At 42.3% G+C, this 15,972-nt stretch overlaps 1 protein-coding gene across 1 annotated transcript; it reads right to left on the bottom strand.

The window, feature by feature from the left end:
- Positions 1–6,166: 6,166 nt before the first annotated feature.
- Positions 6,167–6,592, bottom strand: LOC148431112 (paraneoplastic antigen Ma1 homolog). Its single transcript, XM_088466331.1, has one exon. It carries the CDS (start codon positions 6,590–6,592, stop codon positions 6,167–6,169), a length of 426 nt encoding a protein of 141 aa, XP_088322457.1.
- Between the last annotated feature and the right edge of the window lie 9,380 nt (positions 6,593–15,972).

Below are 15,972 nucleotides of genomic sequence, written 5' to 3'. Positions count from 1 at the left end.
TTTTCGCAATGTAATTAACTTACGTTCTTTCCAATTTCTTTTCTTTCAGGACCCGTTTTGGATACAGCTAGGCTTCAGAAATAACAGGTAAGTAATAACATACAAATCATACGTTTTTTTTTCCTCTTTTCTTTTTTATACTCTTAATGGTAGTTATTTACATGTACTATATAATAACATATGAAGACAGAGATATCACAAGGAATACAGTATTAACATTAACAATCCTCTTACTCCTGTATACTGTGGTACTATACAACCTAATATTCTGTACTTAAATATATCTAATTGGTAATGTACTCTTTTTTCATCTGAATATAATATTTATTATCACAGTATAATAGTGTCTGAGCAGTCCTCCAATATTGACAGTCTTTGCAGGTGAACTGACGGTGGTATGCAAATATCTTACTAACCAATGTTATTTTAGAAGTCAAAATCCTTTAAGCTGAACTGGATCCCTGAGTTGGGAACTGTGCTAAAAGTTTGTACTTTCCCTTGGTAGCTACAACTGGTAGTCTTAAACTGATTTCACTCGCTGGGTTATGGTTTTCTGGATGTTTTAGGATTCCTGTTCCTGATGCACCAATGCTCCTGAACGGTATGAAAGTTTAGTTGTAGTCAATAGACTACCAGATAGGTATTCTCCTCAGTTATAAGAACCACCTCAAGTGCTTTTAAATAAACCGTTTTTTCTTAAAGATCACTTAAATGAAGGCAATCCTCCCATATGTTGACTGCTCTGTGTTCTCTTCACTTAAACTATAGTTCTTGTTTCCCTTTGTAAATTACATCTGACCCTGTAAATTATATCTGACCCAAAAGTCTGAGGGACATATAGCATTCATACATGAAGATGGGTGTGTACTGACTCAATTTCCAAATATGGGGATTATCCTGGCTGTCAGTTGCTTGATATTTCAGTTTACCCTAATACAAGTGACTTTATTGCTTTACCGCAGCATGTACTATAGTAGACCAGACTTTAGGACTCTTATGGTGCTCCCCTGCTTAAAAGTACTTGCAGTATTAGTATAGTCTTAACTATGCAGAATCAGCAGTCCCTCCTTCAAGTAGCTGAAGTGTTATTTAGTTAGGGCCATAAGATAGGTGGTGTGTATGATTGCACTAACAGCTTTGACAGGGACACAGTGCTTCAAGCCAGCTCACCACCTCCTGCAGCCTGCCACTTCTCCGATTGCTGTGGAGCAAATCCTGTCACACAGACCGCCTCCTTCCCCAGCTGATCCTCTGTACCTAGTGCATGCCATTTCTAGAACCTTCCAGGATCCTTACTAACTTTGGCACCATAATTACCTATATGGCCATGTGATGTCATGAGTAACCATATAGGAGAATTGCCTTCACTAGTCACAGATACAACAGCTCCATGTACATTCCCTTTAAATTAATACCAATAAATAGCCCTCCATAACTGTACATTTCAATTCAGCATACCTGAGTTTTTTATTACCCACCGTTTACACTAGATATACTGTATAGACATTGTGTGTGTCCTGTATTTGCAAGGAAAATGTTAATTATTTAACACAGGGTGTTACATTCTCCCCCTGGTGGAGGGACAAAAGCTATTGAAAATACCTTTTGGCTGGACACCAATCTACATAGTTGGAATGTGAAATACGCTATCATCTTAAATCCTCCCCCAACTTCTGTCTTTCAAAGTCCCACCCAAAATATGGTCAAGTGTATACTATACTAGGGTGGATTAAACGTAGTTGGTCAGAGGGTTTTCCCAATTGGTCATAAGTGAATATAGTGGGAGGTTGAGCATTTCTTCTCAAGTGAGCCCTTCTCTCTGTATTAACCTCATATTGCCCTTCCCTTTTGCTAGTAGATGATTCTAAATCGATATCTATTAGTTCACCATTTCCATAGCTATTTCTCTGAGTAAAAGACTGTTTTGGTGACCCTAGCTTCAATGGGTCTGGAGACATACTAGATTCATCCATAGAAAAGATAGTGGGCTCTACCGTCTCGATCTCTTGATGTTTATTCTCTTGACTCAAAGTCAGACTTTCTCGGAAGTAGCAACCCTCACCAAATTCTTCAGCTATATAGTCTCCTCTACATTGTTCTTCCACTGGCAGTTTTCCTTTTGACTTTTCTGGGAATACACCTTTTGGTCCTTCTTCAGTCTGAGACCCAGGAGGTATCCTGATCTCTCTTCCTAAATGAAGCAGGTGCTGCCGATGGTAAATTTTGATGGGACTGGAGGTTCCATCGGGTTTGACTTTGTAGGAGGGGATGCCAGGAAGCTGTTCTATCACTTCATAGAGTTCTGATTTCCATCTGTTACTCAACTTATATCGTTGTTAAGGCCCTAAATTTCGTACAAAAACCTTGTCTCCTGGATGTAGTATGTGTTTGCGCACACCCACATCATATCAGACCTTATTCTTTTGTCCTAAACATTCAGCGGTCTCCTTTGCCAGTTGATAAGCAGTCTGTAAAACATTTCTTAGCTGCTCTACGTATCTAGAATGTGGAATTGGACTAGTATCTATTAATGTCAGTCCTATGCAGATATCGATGGGTAGTCGAGCCTCTCTGCCAAACATCAGAAAGTAAGGGGAGTATCCCGTGGACTCATTTTTTGTACAGTTGTACGCATGGACCAAACTACAAATGTACCGACTCCACTAAGATTTACATCTAGGATACAGGGTGCCCAGCATGTTAAGAAGGGTATGGTTAAACCTTTCGGGCTGGGGATCTCCTTGCGGATGATATGGGGTGGTTCAAGACTTTTTTATGCCACAGGTGGCACACAATTCCTGAATCAATCTACCCTTGAAATCTCGCCCTTGGTCTGAATGCAATCGGGCGGGCATACCATAATGGCAAAAAAAACGCTCCCACAAGGTCTTCGTCACAGTAATAGCCTTCTGATCTCGAGTCAGGAAAGCCTGAGAGTATTGGGTAAAATGGTCAGTGACCACCAGGATATTTTGTTTCCTTCCTCCCTCTGAATCAATGCTCAGAAAGTCCACACACACCAGTTCCATTGGCCCAGTTGTATGTATGTTCTTCAGAGGAGCATTTCTAGTGGGTAAAGTCTTCCTTAACGCAGTTTCCACAAGTCTTGCAATGTTGGTCTATATCCTCTGCCATCCCTGGCCAATAAAATCGGTCCGAGATTAACTCAAAGGTTTTGTCGAAACCAAAATGGGCATGATCAGCGTGCTGGGATCGGAAATGGTAGAACAGAACTTTTCAGGTAAGATCATTTGCCATCTAACCCTACCGTCCTTGGTTGTTGTCTTTCGGTACAGAATCCCAGTTTTTATACACAGCCGTTTATACTGCTTGTAAAGAAGTCAGGTTTTAACAGAGCTTTTACCTGACAACGGACTTCCACTCCCATCTTCCACAGCTTTGAAAACTTCTCTAATGTGAGGATCTTCTTTTTGAGCAAATGCTAGTTCACTTCGTGATACTTTCTATAGTTCTCCCAGCTCTAATTGGGACAGCCAACAAAAAGCCAAAGGAAAGGCACTTCCTGTGGCTCCCAGAGAGGTCACATATTCTCCAGCCAGGTGGTTCCACGAAGAGGTTCGGTGACACATTCCTTTAACTTCAAGGGCTGATACTTCTACCCATTCCTCTTCCTCAATCTTCATGGGATCATGAATGATCTGGGAAAGAGCGTCTGCATCAACATTGCTGACTCCAGACCGGTATTTTAGATGAAAGTTGTAGATGGATAGAGCAGCAAGCCACCGATGCCCAGTAGCATCCAGCTTGGCTGTCGTCTGGATGTAGGTCAGCGGGTTGTTATCGGTGTGCACTTCAAAGGTCCACCGTACAAGTAGTCATGTAGTTTATCTACAATTGTCCACTTTAAAGCTAGGAATTCTAGCTTGTGCACCGGATAGTTCTTTTCGCTGGAAGTAAGCCCTCTACTGATGTAAAACACTGGACGCAGATGGTCACCATGGCTCTGATAAAGAACTCCTCCCAGCCCATCGAAGGAAGCATCAATGTGTAGAACATATGGCTTCGATGGATCAGCATATGCTAACACTGGAGTATTGGTCAACACCTCTTTCAAACTTCTAAATGCACATTCACACTGTCTGGTCCACCGGGCCCCAAATTCTTCATTTACACGGAAGAAGGATTCTTTACCATCTTTAGGCCTGGTCCTTACCCCTTTTTTTGGAGAGGGGTAACCTTTTATCAAATTTGTAAGCGGCTTTGCAATTTTGGAGAACTGTGGTACGAACCATCTGTAGTAACCACAGAACCCCAAAAAAGAGCATAGCTCTTTCAATCTCCGGGGTCTGGGCCACTCTTTCACTGCCTCAATTTTGGCAGGATCAGCTTCGATTCCGTTCTGGCTGACGATGTGTCCAATGTACTTCACTGACTGCTGACATAACCTGCACTTCTCCAAGGAAAGTTTAAACCCACGCTCCATCAATCGGTCCAGGACCTTCAATAGACGACAATTATGTTCTTCCAGAGTTTTGGCAAACACTACTATATCATCTAAATACACCACCACTTCCCGGAGATTCATGTCTCCTACTGCCTTCTCCATGCTCCTTTGTAAAGTGGCAGGGGCTCCATTCACACCTTGAGACATATGTAGAAATTCAAAGAACCCTAATGGGCAAGTGAAAGCCGTCTGGTAGAACCCACTCCACAGATCTAAAACATAGATCCATTGGCTCCCATTTAAACAATCCAGGGCCTTGTCAACTCTTGGCACAGTGTACTGGTCTGGTATAGTACATTTATTTAAGGTCCGGTAGTCCACACACATGCAAATCCCCCCATTCTTCTTCCGAGCAACCACTATAGGGGACGCATAAGGACTATTGGAACTCTTTGATGATGTCGCTGTCTAGTAGCATTTTAAGATGTAGTCGCAAGTCTTCGAAGTTAGCGGGTGCAATCTCCGTGATCTCTCTCTAAATGGAATTTCATTGGTCAAGCGTATGCGATGTTCCACTTCGGTAGCCAGACCGAGATCCCATTCGTGTTGAGAGAAAACCGAACCTCGAGGTACAAGTTCCTTTATTAACTGGTCCTTAGCCTCAGTGTCTATGTCGCTCCCAGGAAAACAAATTTCGAAACTTCCAGGGGTCCATTCAACTGGATCTAAACCCTTCTCCTTCTCTAATGCCTGATATATCTTTAGACAATTTGGATGTATCTTTAGAGAAGTGGGGTATCTCTCTCCCCCAGCTTTGCGGCACCACTGAGCCAGAGTCTTGAACAAGTTGGCATTAGTCCCAACAACAATAGCGACATCACATTCTTCTCCCAGTGCCTCGGGACAAACTAGGGCCATGGCGGCTATTTCACCGCTCACACCTGCCACTTCCGATGGGAATCTCAGCATTATGGGGATATATCCCAAATAGGGATAACTGTGGTCGCTAAGACCCCATATCACCAGACAAAGGCAAAATTGGTATGTCTGCCAAGTGCCTCTGGTACCACCCTTCAAAGATGATGGACACCTGGGATGCACTGTCTAAAAGGGCAGTGCAGGGATAGTTATTTACAAATGCCAGGATCAGTGGAGCCGGTCCCATAAGTCCATCTGGTATACAGTTATGTCCACGGTAACTCCCCATTACTTCCTGTGAAGCTTCTAGGGTGCCGATGCGGGGTTCACTGACCTCCCTCTGGCATTTCCCAAGGGCCTCTCTCCTCTGCCTCGGCCAAATCTCGGTGAGCTTTGATCATCATAATTATTCCACCTCAGATCACACTCAAAAGCCCTATGTCCACGCTTCCCACATCTGAAACACCGCTGTTGCCTATATAAAGTCTCTCTTCGCTCTTCTCCTCGGCCCCTTACTAAATCTTGAGGCAAATCTCTCTTCTTCTTTTCTTCAGCATGTTGTAAAACAAGTTGTTCAACTGTCCCTTTCAGACTTTTTATTTCTTCTGCAAGTTCTTCTATGGGAGTTTGCCCTTCGTCTAGCTTTGATATTGCCATTCTAACTCTCTTAATACTCTTCTCACGAGCCTCTACTAATGCCTCCTCTTGTCGGACCTCCCCCATCAGCTGCTTGAAAGAGGGGGGTTGTCTGCTAGCAGTGGTGTATCGCAGCCTCTGTGCAATTGGGTCTGATGTAAGGGCCCCCTCTAGAAGTTGCTGCATCTGTTTCTCATTTACTTCTTCTCAAGTGAATCCCCCTTTATCCACTATTTGATGTAACAGTTTGTCTAATCGGCGTATATAGACAGCAAGCCTCTCCCCTTGGTCTTGGTAGGTATGACGAAATCGGTATATGAGATCTTCAGCATTTTCCAAAGTGCTAAACTTGAGATCCAATGCAACCATGTAGTCTTTGAATTCAACATTAGGGTCATCTCTTCGCGCAGCTTGTATCACCTCAGATGCTGGGCCCCTCAAACTCTCAACCAGATGTTGTTTATTCACAGAATCGGGGAAGTGCCACTCTTCTGACAATTGCATGACATTTTCCTGCCATAATTCGTAGCTGTCTTCCCCCACTGGAACTGGATGGGTTCCGGAAAATATCCGCAGCCTTCGGTATCCCCCTTCGTGATGAATTTTTCCAAGTTCCCCTACTATTCTGTCCATTCCTGTGAGGAAAACTGCACTTTGATTTTGATCATTATCAAGTCCTGTAGGGTTCACCTCTTCACTATCCGTAGCTTGACTAGTCGAAGTGGGGAAATCACCTACTACCTCTTCTCTTAGATCAACTGTTGGCCGACAATTTTCCAATGCCTCCCCTCTCCATCAACAGCGGGAATCATGGACGGAATTACCTCCCTCTCTAATGGTTCTTGAGTGACTATTAATACTGTGCATATGATCCCAGAATCTCCCTTCTGACAGTCTATGACTCTGGGCCCTTTCACCCCATGATACTTTCCCAAAGCATCCTCTATTTCCGCACTATGGGTGCCACTCAAGTTTCCCGTCTACACTAAACAATTCAATGGCGGGACTTCCTTCTTTTTGCACCACTCCAGTACATCTTTCCCTTGAAGCTATGCCATTTTACCTATCTGGTAAACAGGAGATCTCTTTAACTATTCGATCTCAGTAGTGCCTCCAAAATGTAACCCCCCTTTTCTCTCTATTAAGGGGATACTAAGTTACCAACCCTTCTAACGTTTATTTAATACATGTAACTTCTCTTTTAGTCAGTGCCTCCAGCCAAGTATTTTTAACATGTATGGGCCTACCTGGGAAAATCCAATTGCTACTGGAGTGAATTGAAACAATAGATGTCTTTGTTATCTTTTCGCAATGTAATCAACTTACATTCTTTCCAATTTCTTTTCTTTCAGGACCCGTTTTGGATACAGCTAGGCTTCAGAAATAACAGGTAAGTAATAACATACAAATCATACGTTTTTTTTTCCTCTTTTCTTTTTTATACTCTTAATGGTAGTTATTTACATGTACTATATAATAACATATGAAGACAGAGATATCACAAGGAATACAGTATTAACATTAACAATCCTCTTACTCCTGTATACTGTGGTACTATACAACCTAATATTCTGTACTTAAATATATCTAATTGGTAATGTACTCTTTTTTCATCTGAATATAATGTTTATTATCACAGTATAATAGTGTCTGAGCAGTCCTCCAATATTGACAGTCTTTACAGGTGAACTGACGGTGGTATGCAAATATCTTACTAACCAATGTTATTTTAGAAGTCAAAATCCTTTAAGCTGAACTGGATCCCTGAGTTGGGAACTGTGCTAAAAGTTTGTACTTTCCCTTGGTAGCTACAACTGGTAGTCTTAAACTGATTTCACTCGCTGGGTTATGGTTTTCTGGATGTTTTAGGATTCCTGTTCCTGATGCACCAATGCTCCTGAACGGTATGAAAGTTTAGTTGTACTCAATAGACTACCAGATAGGTATTCTCCTCAGTTATAAGAACCACCTCCAGTGCTTTTAAATAAACCATTTTTTCTTAAAGATCACTTAAATGAAGGTAATCCTCCCATATATTGACTGCTGTTTTCTTCACTTAAACTATAGTGCTTGTTTCCCTTTGTAAATTACATCTGACCCTGTAAATTACATCTGACCCAGAGTCTGAGGGACATATAGCATTCATACATGAAGATACTGCATATGGGTGTGTACTTACTCAATTTCCAAATATGGGGATTATCCTGGCTGTCAATTGCTTGATATTTCAGTTTACCCTAATACAAGTGACTTTATTGCTTTACCGCAGCATATACTATAGTAGACCAGACTGTGGGTCTCTTATGGTGCTCCCCTGCTTAAAAGTACTTGCAGTATTAGTATAGTCTTAACTATGCAGAATTAGCAGTCCCTCCTTCAAGTAGCTGAAGTGTTATTTAGTTAGGGCCATAAGATAGGTTGTGTGTATGATTGCACTAACAGCTTTGACAGGGACACAGTGCTTCAAGCCAGGTCACCACCTCCTGCAGCCTGCCACTCCTCCGAGCTCTCTCCTATTTATAGCCTTCCCCTCAGCCTGCCATAAGCCCCTCCCCTCTGTACCTAGTGCATGCCATTTCTAGAACCTTCCAGGATCCTTACTAACTTTGGCACCATAATTACCTATATGGCCGTGTGATGCCATGAGTACCATATAGGAGAATTGCCTTCACTAGTCACAGATACAACAGCTCCATGTACATTCCCTTTATATTAATACCAATAAATAGCCCTCCATAACTGTACAATTCAGCATACCTGAGTTTTTTATTACCCACCCTTTACACTAGATATACTGTATATACATTGTATGTGTCCTGTATTTGCAAGGAAAAGGTTAATTATTTAACACATGGTGTTACACAACGTTGCACAGACACTGAGGCACAGTTAGTAACAGGCTTTATACTAGAGGTCTGTGATCCATAGGAAGTTTCATAACATGTGACCCAAATGGAATCAGGTTTGAAATAATGAGCAATTTAGAAATCCTACAACCTGACACCTGGGAAACAGATGATCACTTTAACACTCTATCCCCTGAATGAGAAGCATGCCAGCAAGCAGGATAGCTCCTCCAATGACCACAATGGAACTTTGGCAAAAGTAGTCTATCTTTATATACTGAAATAGTCGCAGTCCTGACAGTATGTCTGACATGTTTTACCCTTTTAGATGACCCGTAGTAAGGTGAATGTACAGTGTATTTGAAAAACATTTTATATACATATTTATATACCGGAAGAATATGGTATAACAAGAACATGTTTTAACATGATGTAAAATGCGCTTAAATGTTATTGACATGAAAGCTCATGTTATAGCATGTTAAAAATTGCTCTATTGTTTGTAGAGCTGTAGCAGAGAATATATAGGTCTTATTAGCCTCAAAGTTTCTCCATCCTACAACACCGTATTGATGATTGCCTGGTTCCACTTCTGAGAAGAGGAAGCACCCAAACCAACATCACAGCGTTTTCTGAAACTGAACATGGCCAAGACCAAATCCTTATTTTCCGACCTTCCGGGGCACTGCCACCTCTTTTTCTGCTTATCATTGCTTCTGTCTGGTTGTCATCCTTCACTCTCTTTCATGCCCACATTCAGGTGGACAGAGATGTGGCCGCCCCTCAACCACTTTATGCGAATGCCACTACAAAGACTTCCCTGGTGTACACCCATGCTTCCCAAAATGCAAGGACTGAGATGCCCACTGTCAGCGCCTGTAGGGGCTGAAATACTAATTGCTGACTCTTTGGATGCACCAAGGAAACCTTGCACTAAGCTCTGTGGCAGGGGCAGCTTCTCCACCTGTGTATGGCCACCTTTGTGAGCAGACAAACGTCAAGCGCTAAACCTCCTGAATGAGACAAATGACAATCAGTACTTTAATCAATATAAATGAAGACTGCTGTTTCTAATCAGCAAAAGGGGAAAACCTGAAGCTCCCCCCCAAAAAAAAGCTAACCTAAGAAAAAAAAAAAAGCTGTAAGAAGCGCTGTCAATCATTTATGTAACAGCATAGCCTAAAAATATTTTTAAGCGGATGAGCATCTGCAGGGCCGGATTGAGGGCCACATGGGTCTGGAGCTGAAAATGATCAAGGGGCTATAATTAGTAGCAAAGGAGGTGTGACCATTACTGTGTAGGTGTGGCCAGTGCTATGTGGGAGTGTATACCCCCTACACTATCAACCCCTATGTCTTCCTAAATATGTAAAAGAAACAAAAAAGCTTAATTTTGTGAGGTAACTAGAAATACAATTTTACTCCTTATGATTTATGGCTGACCTAGTGGACAGCAGACGACCAGTCAACATCATGCTGTCATGACATAGGGCCTATTTTTATGTGGAGGCCTGGAGCTGTAGCTCCATCCGCCCCATTGTTAATCTGGTCCTGAGCGTCTGTGTATGTAACCACTTTCACCAACACGCATACGACACTCCCATAACATGCCCATATGACGGACTATATCCGTGCGTGTGCTAAGCCAACTCCCCGGAACACATATCACTTTGCATGACCAATGATACCTTGCATCTCAATTGCAAAAGCGCCTGTGTGTGTACACCCTGTGTACTACGTGAACAGCGGCATTGGGTGCGGCTCCAAATCAGGCCCCTCCCCTCCCTTGTGGCCACCAACTCTCATCCACACACTAATCATCTCCCACTTAGTCTACTGTAACCTCCTCCTAAGATGAAGAGACAGTAATAGAAAAACAAGATATCTGCAGACAATCTTATTAACCACTTTTTTTTAAAATATATATATTTATTTTCTTTATTACAGCGGTATAAAACAAAACACGAATATGAGCGGTTTGCATGAGAAGTCACTGTGGTACACTAGCAGTGCCACAGATGGGATGAATACATAACAGGGAGGTTCATGTGCTTATAACAGATGTGGTACGTTGCACTGAAAAGTTTGCATCAAAGGCATCATGTTGGCACGAGAATCCCATTGTCCAACTGACATACCTTTTCTTTATATGCTGCAAGGAGGTCTGTGCCTATAACACATGTTAATGCATTAGTTCAATGCCGGTATATTTAGGTAATGCAAGTGTAGGTCCTACAGTATTCAATCTACAACAGGTATCAGTCAGCTGCAGCTGAGCATGTATCTTCTGGGAAAGGAAATCTGACCAGTGGTTGGAAAGAGAAACTAAGGAGCTTCCATAGTCAGGTTAGTGAAATGATCAGGGACAAGCGAGACAAACAAAGCCAAATAAATGCATAAATTTTTAAAAGCTAATCCTAATTTATCTGGATCACAGTGCCAATATACATCTATAGGCTAAGAAATATGCATTACAGCAGTTTCTCCCTCCCTATAGTAGTGAAGGCACACTATGTAGGCAAAAGTGATTGGACACCCCCACGCAAGCGAAATGCATACCATTGCAGAAGAGTTCCAAATGGCCACTAATGTGGCAGTTTTGACAAGAACACTTCGTGGGGAGGGCCCATGCACCTGCAGTTCTACGGAAACAATTAATGTTTTTTTTATCAGGACGACAATTACACTTAGGGGGTATTCAATTAGGCTGCGAAAAAGTCGAAATTGTCGATAATTTATTGCCGATGACGTCATTTTCGCATATTTCAATTATCCCCTTATTCAATTTCAAAGACTTTTCGCAGGTTCGAAAAGTCTTTGAAAAAAAATGGGGATAACTTTTCACCAGTGAATAGGTGACGAAAAAGAGTGCAGAATTGGGGTTTAGGAGTGCAGGCTTTAAAAAAATAGCCTGCACCCTTGGGAATGACCCCTTAAAACGAATAGTGTCAAAAATTAAAAAAAATATATAAAAAATCGGGACACCCCCAAAAAATGTACTTTAAATTTGGGGTAATAAAAAAAAAAAATGGGGAACAGTGTTTAAAAATAGCCAAATAGGTTCGGGGGTGTTTTCTACAATAGGCTATTAGCGGCAGGTGTATTTTTGCAGAATTTTTAAAAAAAAAGTTTAGGGACTTAAAAATATGCTAGTACCCATTTTCAAGTACTCCAAATTTGATGTGACCACTTAAAAAAACCGAAAAAATTAATTGCCGGTTTTTTTCGCTGATTCTAATTCGCCGGGTCCCGTTTTCGTTAGTTTTAAATTGAATATGGGGATTAAGTGGGCGCGCGCCTGATACTTTATCTCCAGAAAAGCTCCGATGTGGAGCGAAAAGTCCAGCACTGACTTTTCGCTCCCAAATTGAAAAGGTCTCTTATGGTGGCCATACACGGTGAGATTCAAAAGTTGGTAAGATGAGTTGTACGATTTCCCTTGAAATTATTCTCTTAAGATCCTGGACGATTTGTTTTGAAAATGCAATGACTTCACATAAGACTTCACACAAGACTGCAAATCATACACTATAGGTTGAGGTCTCTCTGCAAAACCATCTGACCTGCGATCTAACTAGACGACGGCGGGGACGCGCATCGGGGTAGCAGAAGACTCAAAATACAACTATTTTCATAAGATTGGTCTGTCCAACCTGTAGAAACTGCCCAAATCGTGTGATCAATCATCCCGTGTATGGCCAGCATTAGTCGTGTTTCCAGGGCGATGCTGGACTTGTATTCAGAACATTTGGTAAAGCGGATGGACTGGCCAGCTCACAGTCCAGATCTTAACTACATTGAGAACCTCTGGGACGAACTGGAGCAACAGGTGCGCTCTAGGCCGACTCAACCTTCTTTAGTGTCACAGTTGGTCACTGTACTTAAACCAGAATGGCAAAACATGCCACCTGCTGTTGTCCAGGAAATGGTGGACAGATTGCCAAGAAGGGAGTGTGCAGTAATCACTGAATGTGGTGGGCCTACAAAGTACTGACCTCAATAAAATCTCGTTGATCTATTTGCTATTTGCGGTCAGTGTCCAAACACTTTTCTCTACATAGTGTACAAAAATACAATTTTGTCTATGTTACCCAGACAATTTTGGAGAGCTTGGAATTAAGCAATCATAGGGCGTTTTTATAAAACATAAACTCCAGCAGTTATAGTATCACATTATTTGAGGTAATGACGGCTTTTTCAACAGGCAGCAACAATCATATGCAATTCAATATGGACCCTTTGGTTGCAAACAGGTCTTATGCGATAATTCCCTACAGTCACATTTGACTTGAGTGCTAGACCACCATTATAGTAAAGTAGTATTAATACTACTCAGGACACAATTCTAATAATAAACAACACACAGAGGCTATAAAAACTATTTTTTGCTGAATATCCCAAGGGCTAAAATAAATTGTTGAAAATGCATTTGGAAAAAATGACGAACAGACTTACCATACATTAATACATTTATAAAACGGCACGTCTGTAACGTTTACATATATATTTATATATAAAAATTAAGTCAATATAAAAGCTATATAATTGGCATCTTCAATATCGTTAGAGAAGGGCCATTCTCCATGAGGGATTGGCAAGAACCCAACAGGAGGTCTGGTGTGCATAGAGATATACACAACCTCACACAATAAAAGGATCTTTACTGTCTAACATTCTGAAACTTAAAATATTTGTGAATGTTTCTAGTATTGGCTGATATTTTATACTTTCGTGTCAGTGGTTCTTATTGTATTTAAAATGTTCCAGAACTCTAAACTAATCTGTACAAAGTAATAATTCACATAATGTATGGATTACAATTTTGCCGTACACTCAGCTATAGGAGTTTTTCCATACATATTCTAGGCCAAGATTGCTTTCTTGAACTTAGGGGTAAATACTGCCAAAACCTGTTGAGGTCTGTTTTTGCACACTCAATTTAAGCTACAAGACACTTTCAAGACCACACAGTGTTGGAAGCTGGCCGTTGGTAGAGGATGCAGTATAGCCGGCTCTCCTAGCTCCTACTGAAGGTAGAAGCTCAACTCTCCTAGTTTCTAGGAAATAACTAGATTATTATTTGCAAAATAGACCTTCAGGTTTACCCCGTTAAAAAAAAATTAAAATCCAGAAAAGTGCTGTTTCCTTTAAGAAGAAAAGATATCCCACAGTTTATAACTTCTCCAGCAGATTCAAACAATATCGCAGGATGCTGTTGCACGGCAGCATGAGGACATTGAGATTCTTCCACTGACGAGACACAAGTCAGTGGCAATGTCCCCATGTCACTGAGTATTACACTCAGCTCTGTTTCCAGCTGATCACATGACACAGCTTGCTAACTACTTCATTTTCTTTTCTAAAATGAGAGATATGGTAAGAACTTACCGTTGTTATCTCTCTTTCTTTGAAGTCCATAGGGTCCACAGGGTTGACCTTGGGGTATAGGTTGGGAACCAAATCCGGGCACCACACAGTTAAAGCTTTCAGTTCCCAGGATGCACTGGGTCCACTCTCCCTATAACCCCACCCCCACGCCAGAGGCACCTCAGTTTGTATGTAAGTAGCCAAAGGTCGGAGGAGGAAAGAGAGAGAAGACTGGAACACACAAGAACCATACTCACAGAGAAGGAGAAGGGAAACCGGTGACCAGTAACACAGCCCATATGAAGCCAGGTGCATCAGGGCGGGTGCCCTGTGGACCCTATAGACTTCGAAGAAAGAGAGATAACAAGGGTAATTTCTTACCATATCTCTCATTTTCTTCTTCAGGGTCCATAGCGGGTCCACAGGGTTGACCTTGGTGATGTCCCAAAGCAGTCCTTGTAAGAGTAGGGGCGCTCCTGTGCAGAGAGGAGAATCCGTCGGCCAAAGGAAGCATCCTGAGAGGCAAAGGAATCCAATGCATAGAACCTTAGAAAGGTCTCGACAGAAGACCACGTGGCCACCTTGCAAGGCTGAATAGCCGAGGCGCCACAGTGAGCCACCCACGATGGTCCCACAGCCCAAGTAGAATAAGCATCAACAGAAACCGAAACAGAAAGGCCTTCCTATGTTGAAGCCCCTGAGATAGTTATACGAAGCCATCTAGCCAATGTTTGTTTATTGGCCGGCCATCCTTTCCTGTGAAATCCATAGCGCACAAATAAGGAGTCTGATTTCCGGAAGGTACTGGAACGGACCACGTAAATCCTGAGAGGCCGGACCACAGTCAGTGAGGCCACAGCAGCAGAGAGGACTGGTGACTGAAATGTTAGTACCATAGGTTCCTGAATAATATGGAACTTAAAAACCACTTTAGGAAGAAACACAGGGCGAGGGCAACTCACAACCCTGTCTTGGTGAAATATCCAGAAGAGGGAGCCACATGACAACGCTCCCAATTCCGACACTCTCCTGGCAGATGCAAATGCCATAAGAAAGAGAGTATAAGCTATAGACCACGTAAGGGCTATCAAAACTAGTGGGTCAAATGGAGGCCCCAGAAGGGCACGAAGAACCACCACCAAATCCCAAGGAGCCCCTATGAGTGATAAAGGGAGGCAGAATCCAGAAAACACCCTGAAGGAGGGACTGGATACTCGGGAGAGGAGCAATTCCACATCCTAACCATACTGACAGTGCAGAGACCCACACTATCAGGGAGGCCAGGCGGAGGGCAAGACCCAAGCCAACTGGAAGGAATACCAGAACTTCTAGAAATCCTAAACACCTGAGGATTATAGCTACAGGTATGATACCATAAGAATTATGTATACCACATTCTGTGGCAGATCCCAGCAAAAGCCGGCTTACGCGCAGTAAACATCCCTGTCCGGGTAATGTGAGTAGTGTGTGAGGTGTCCTAATTGGACACATGTATGGAGCAACATGATTGGTCACAGGCATATTAAGCGGCCAATCAGAGTAAGTTAAAGGTATCTTCAGAGGGTAAATCTTAACCCATTAAGTACCATATCGACCAGCGCTGTTATATTCAATAGGATAGGGTAAATGAACCAGGACCGATCTATCAGAAAAAGTTAAAAATACTAATGATAGGAGCTGGAATTGCCTAGTGCCACCCAGATAGAGACAGATGCACCTCCGGAGAGAGCATCATCGTCTGAACCCGTTCCATCTGGGGAGGATCAGTTTTTTTTGCAAAGGCCTGGAATGGAACTGAGC

This window comes from Taudactylus pleione, unplaced genomic scaffold (assembly GCF_031769625.1).
Source record: "Taudactylus pleione unplaced genomic scaffold, aTauple2 ptg002847l, whole genome shotgun sequence".
NCBI lineage: Eukaryota > Metazoa > Chordata > Amphibia > Anura > Myobatrachidae > Taudactylus > Taudactylus pleione.
This window is presented reverse-complemented; position numbering and strand designations above follow the sequence as displayed.

What these genes read in the sequence shown, in the direction of transcription:
- LOC148431112 (XM_088466331.1), bottom strand. Translation starts at nt 6,592, where the DNA reads ATGGACAGAATAGTAGGGGAACTTGGAAAAATTCATCACGAAGGGGGA.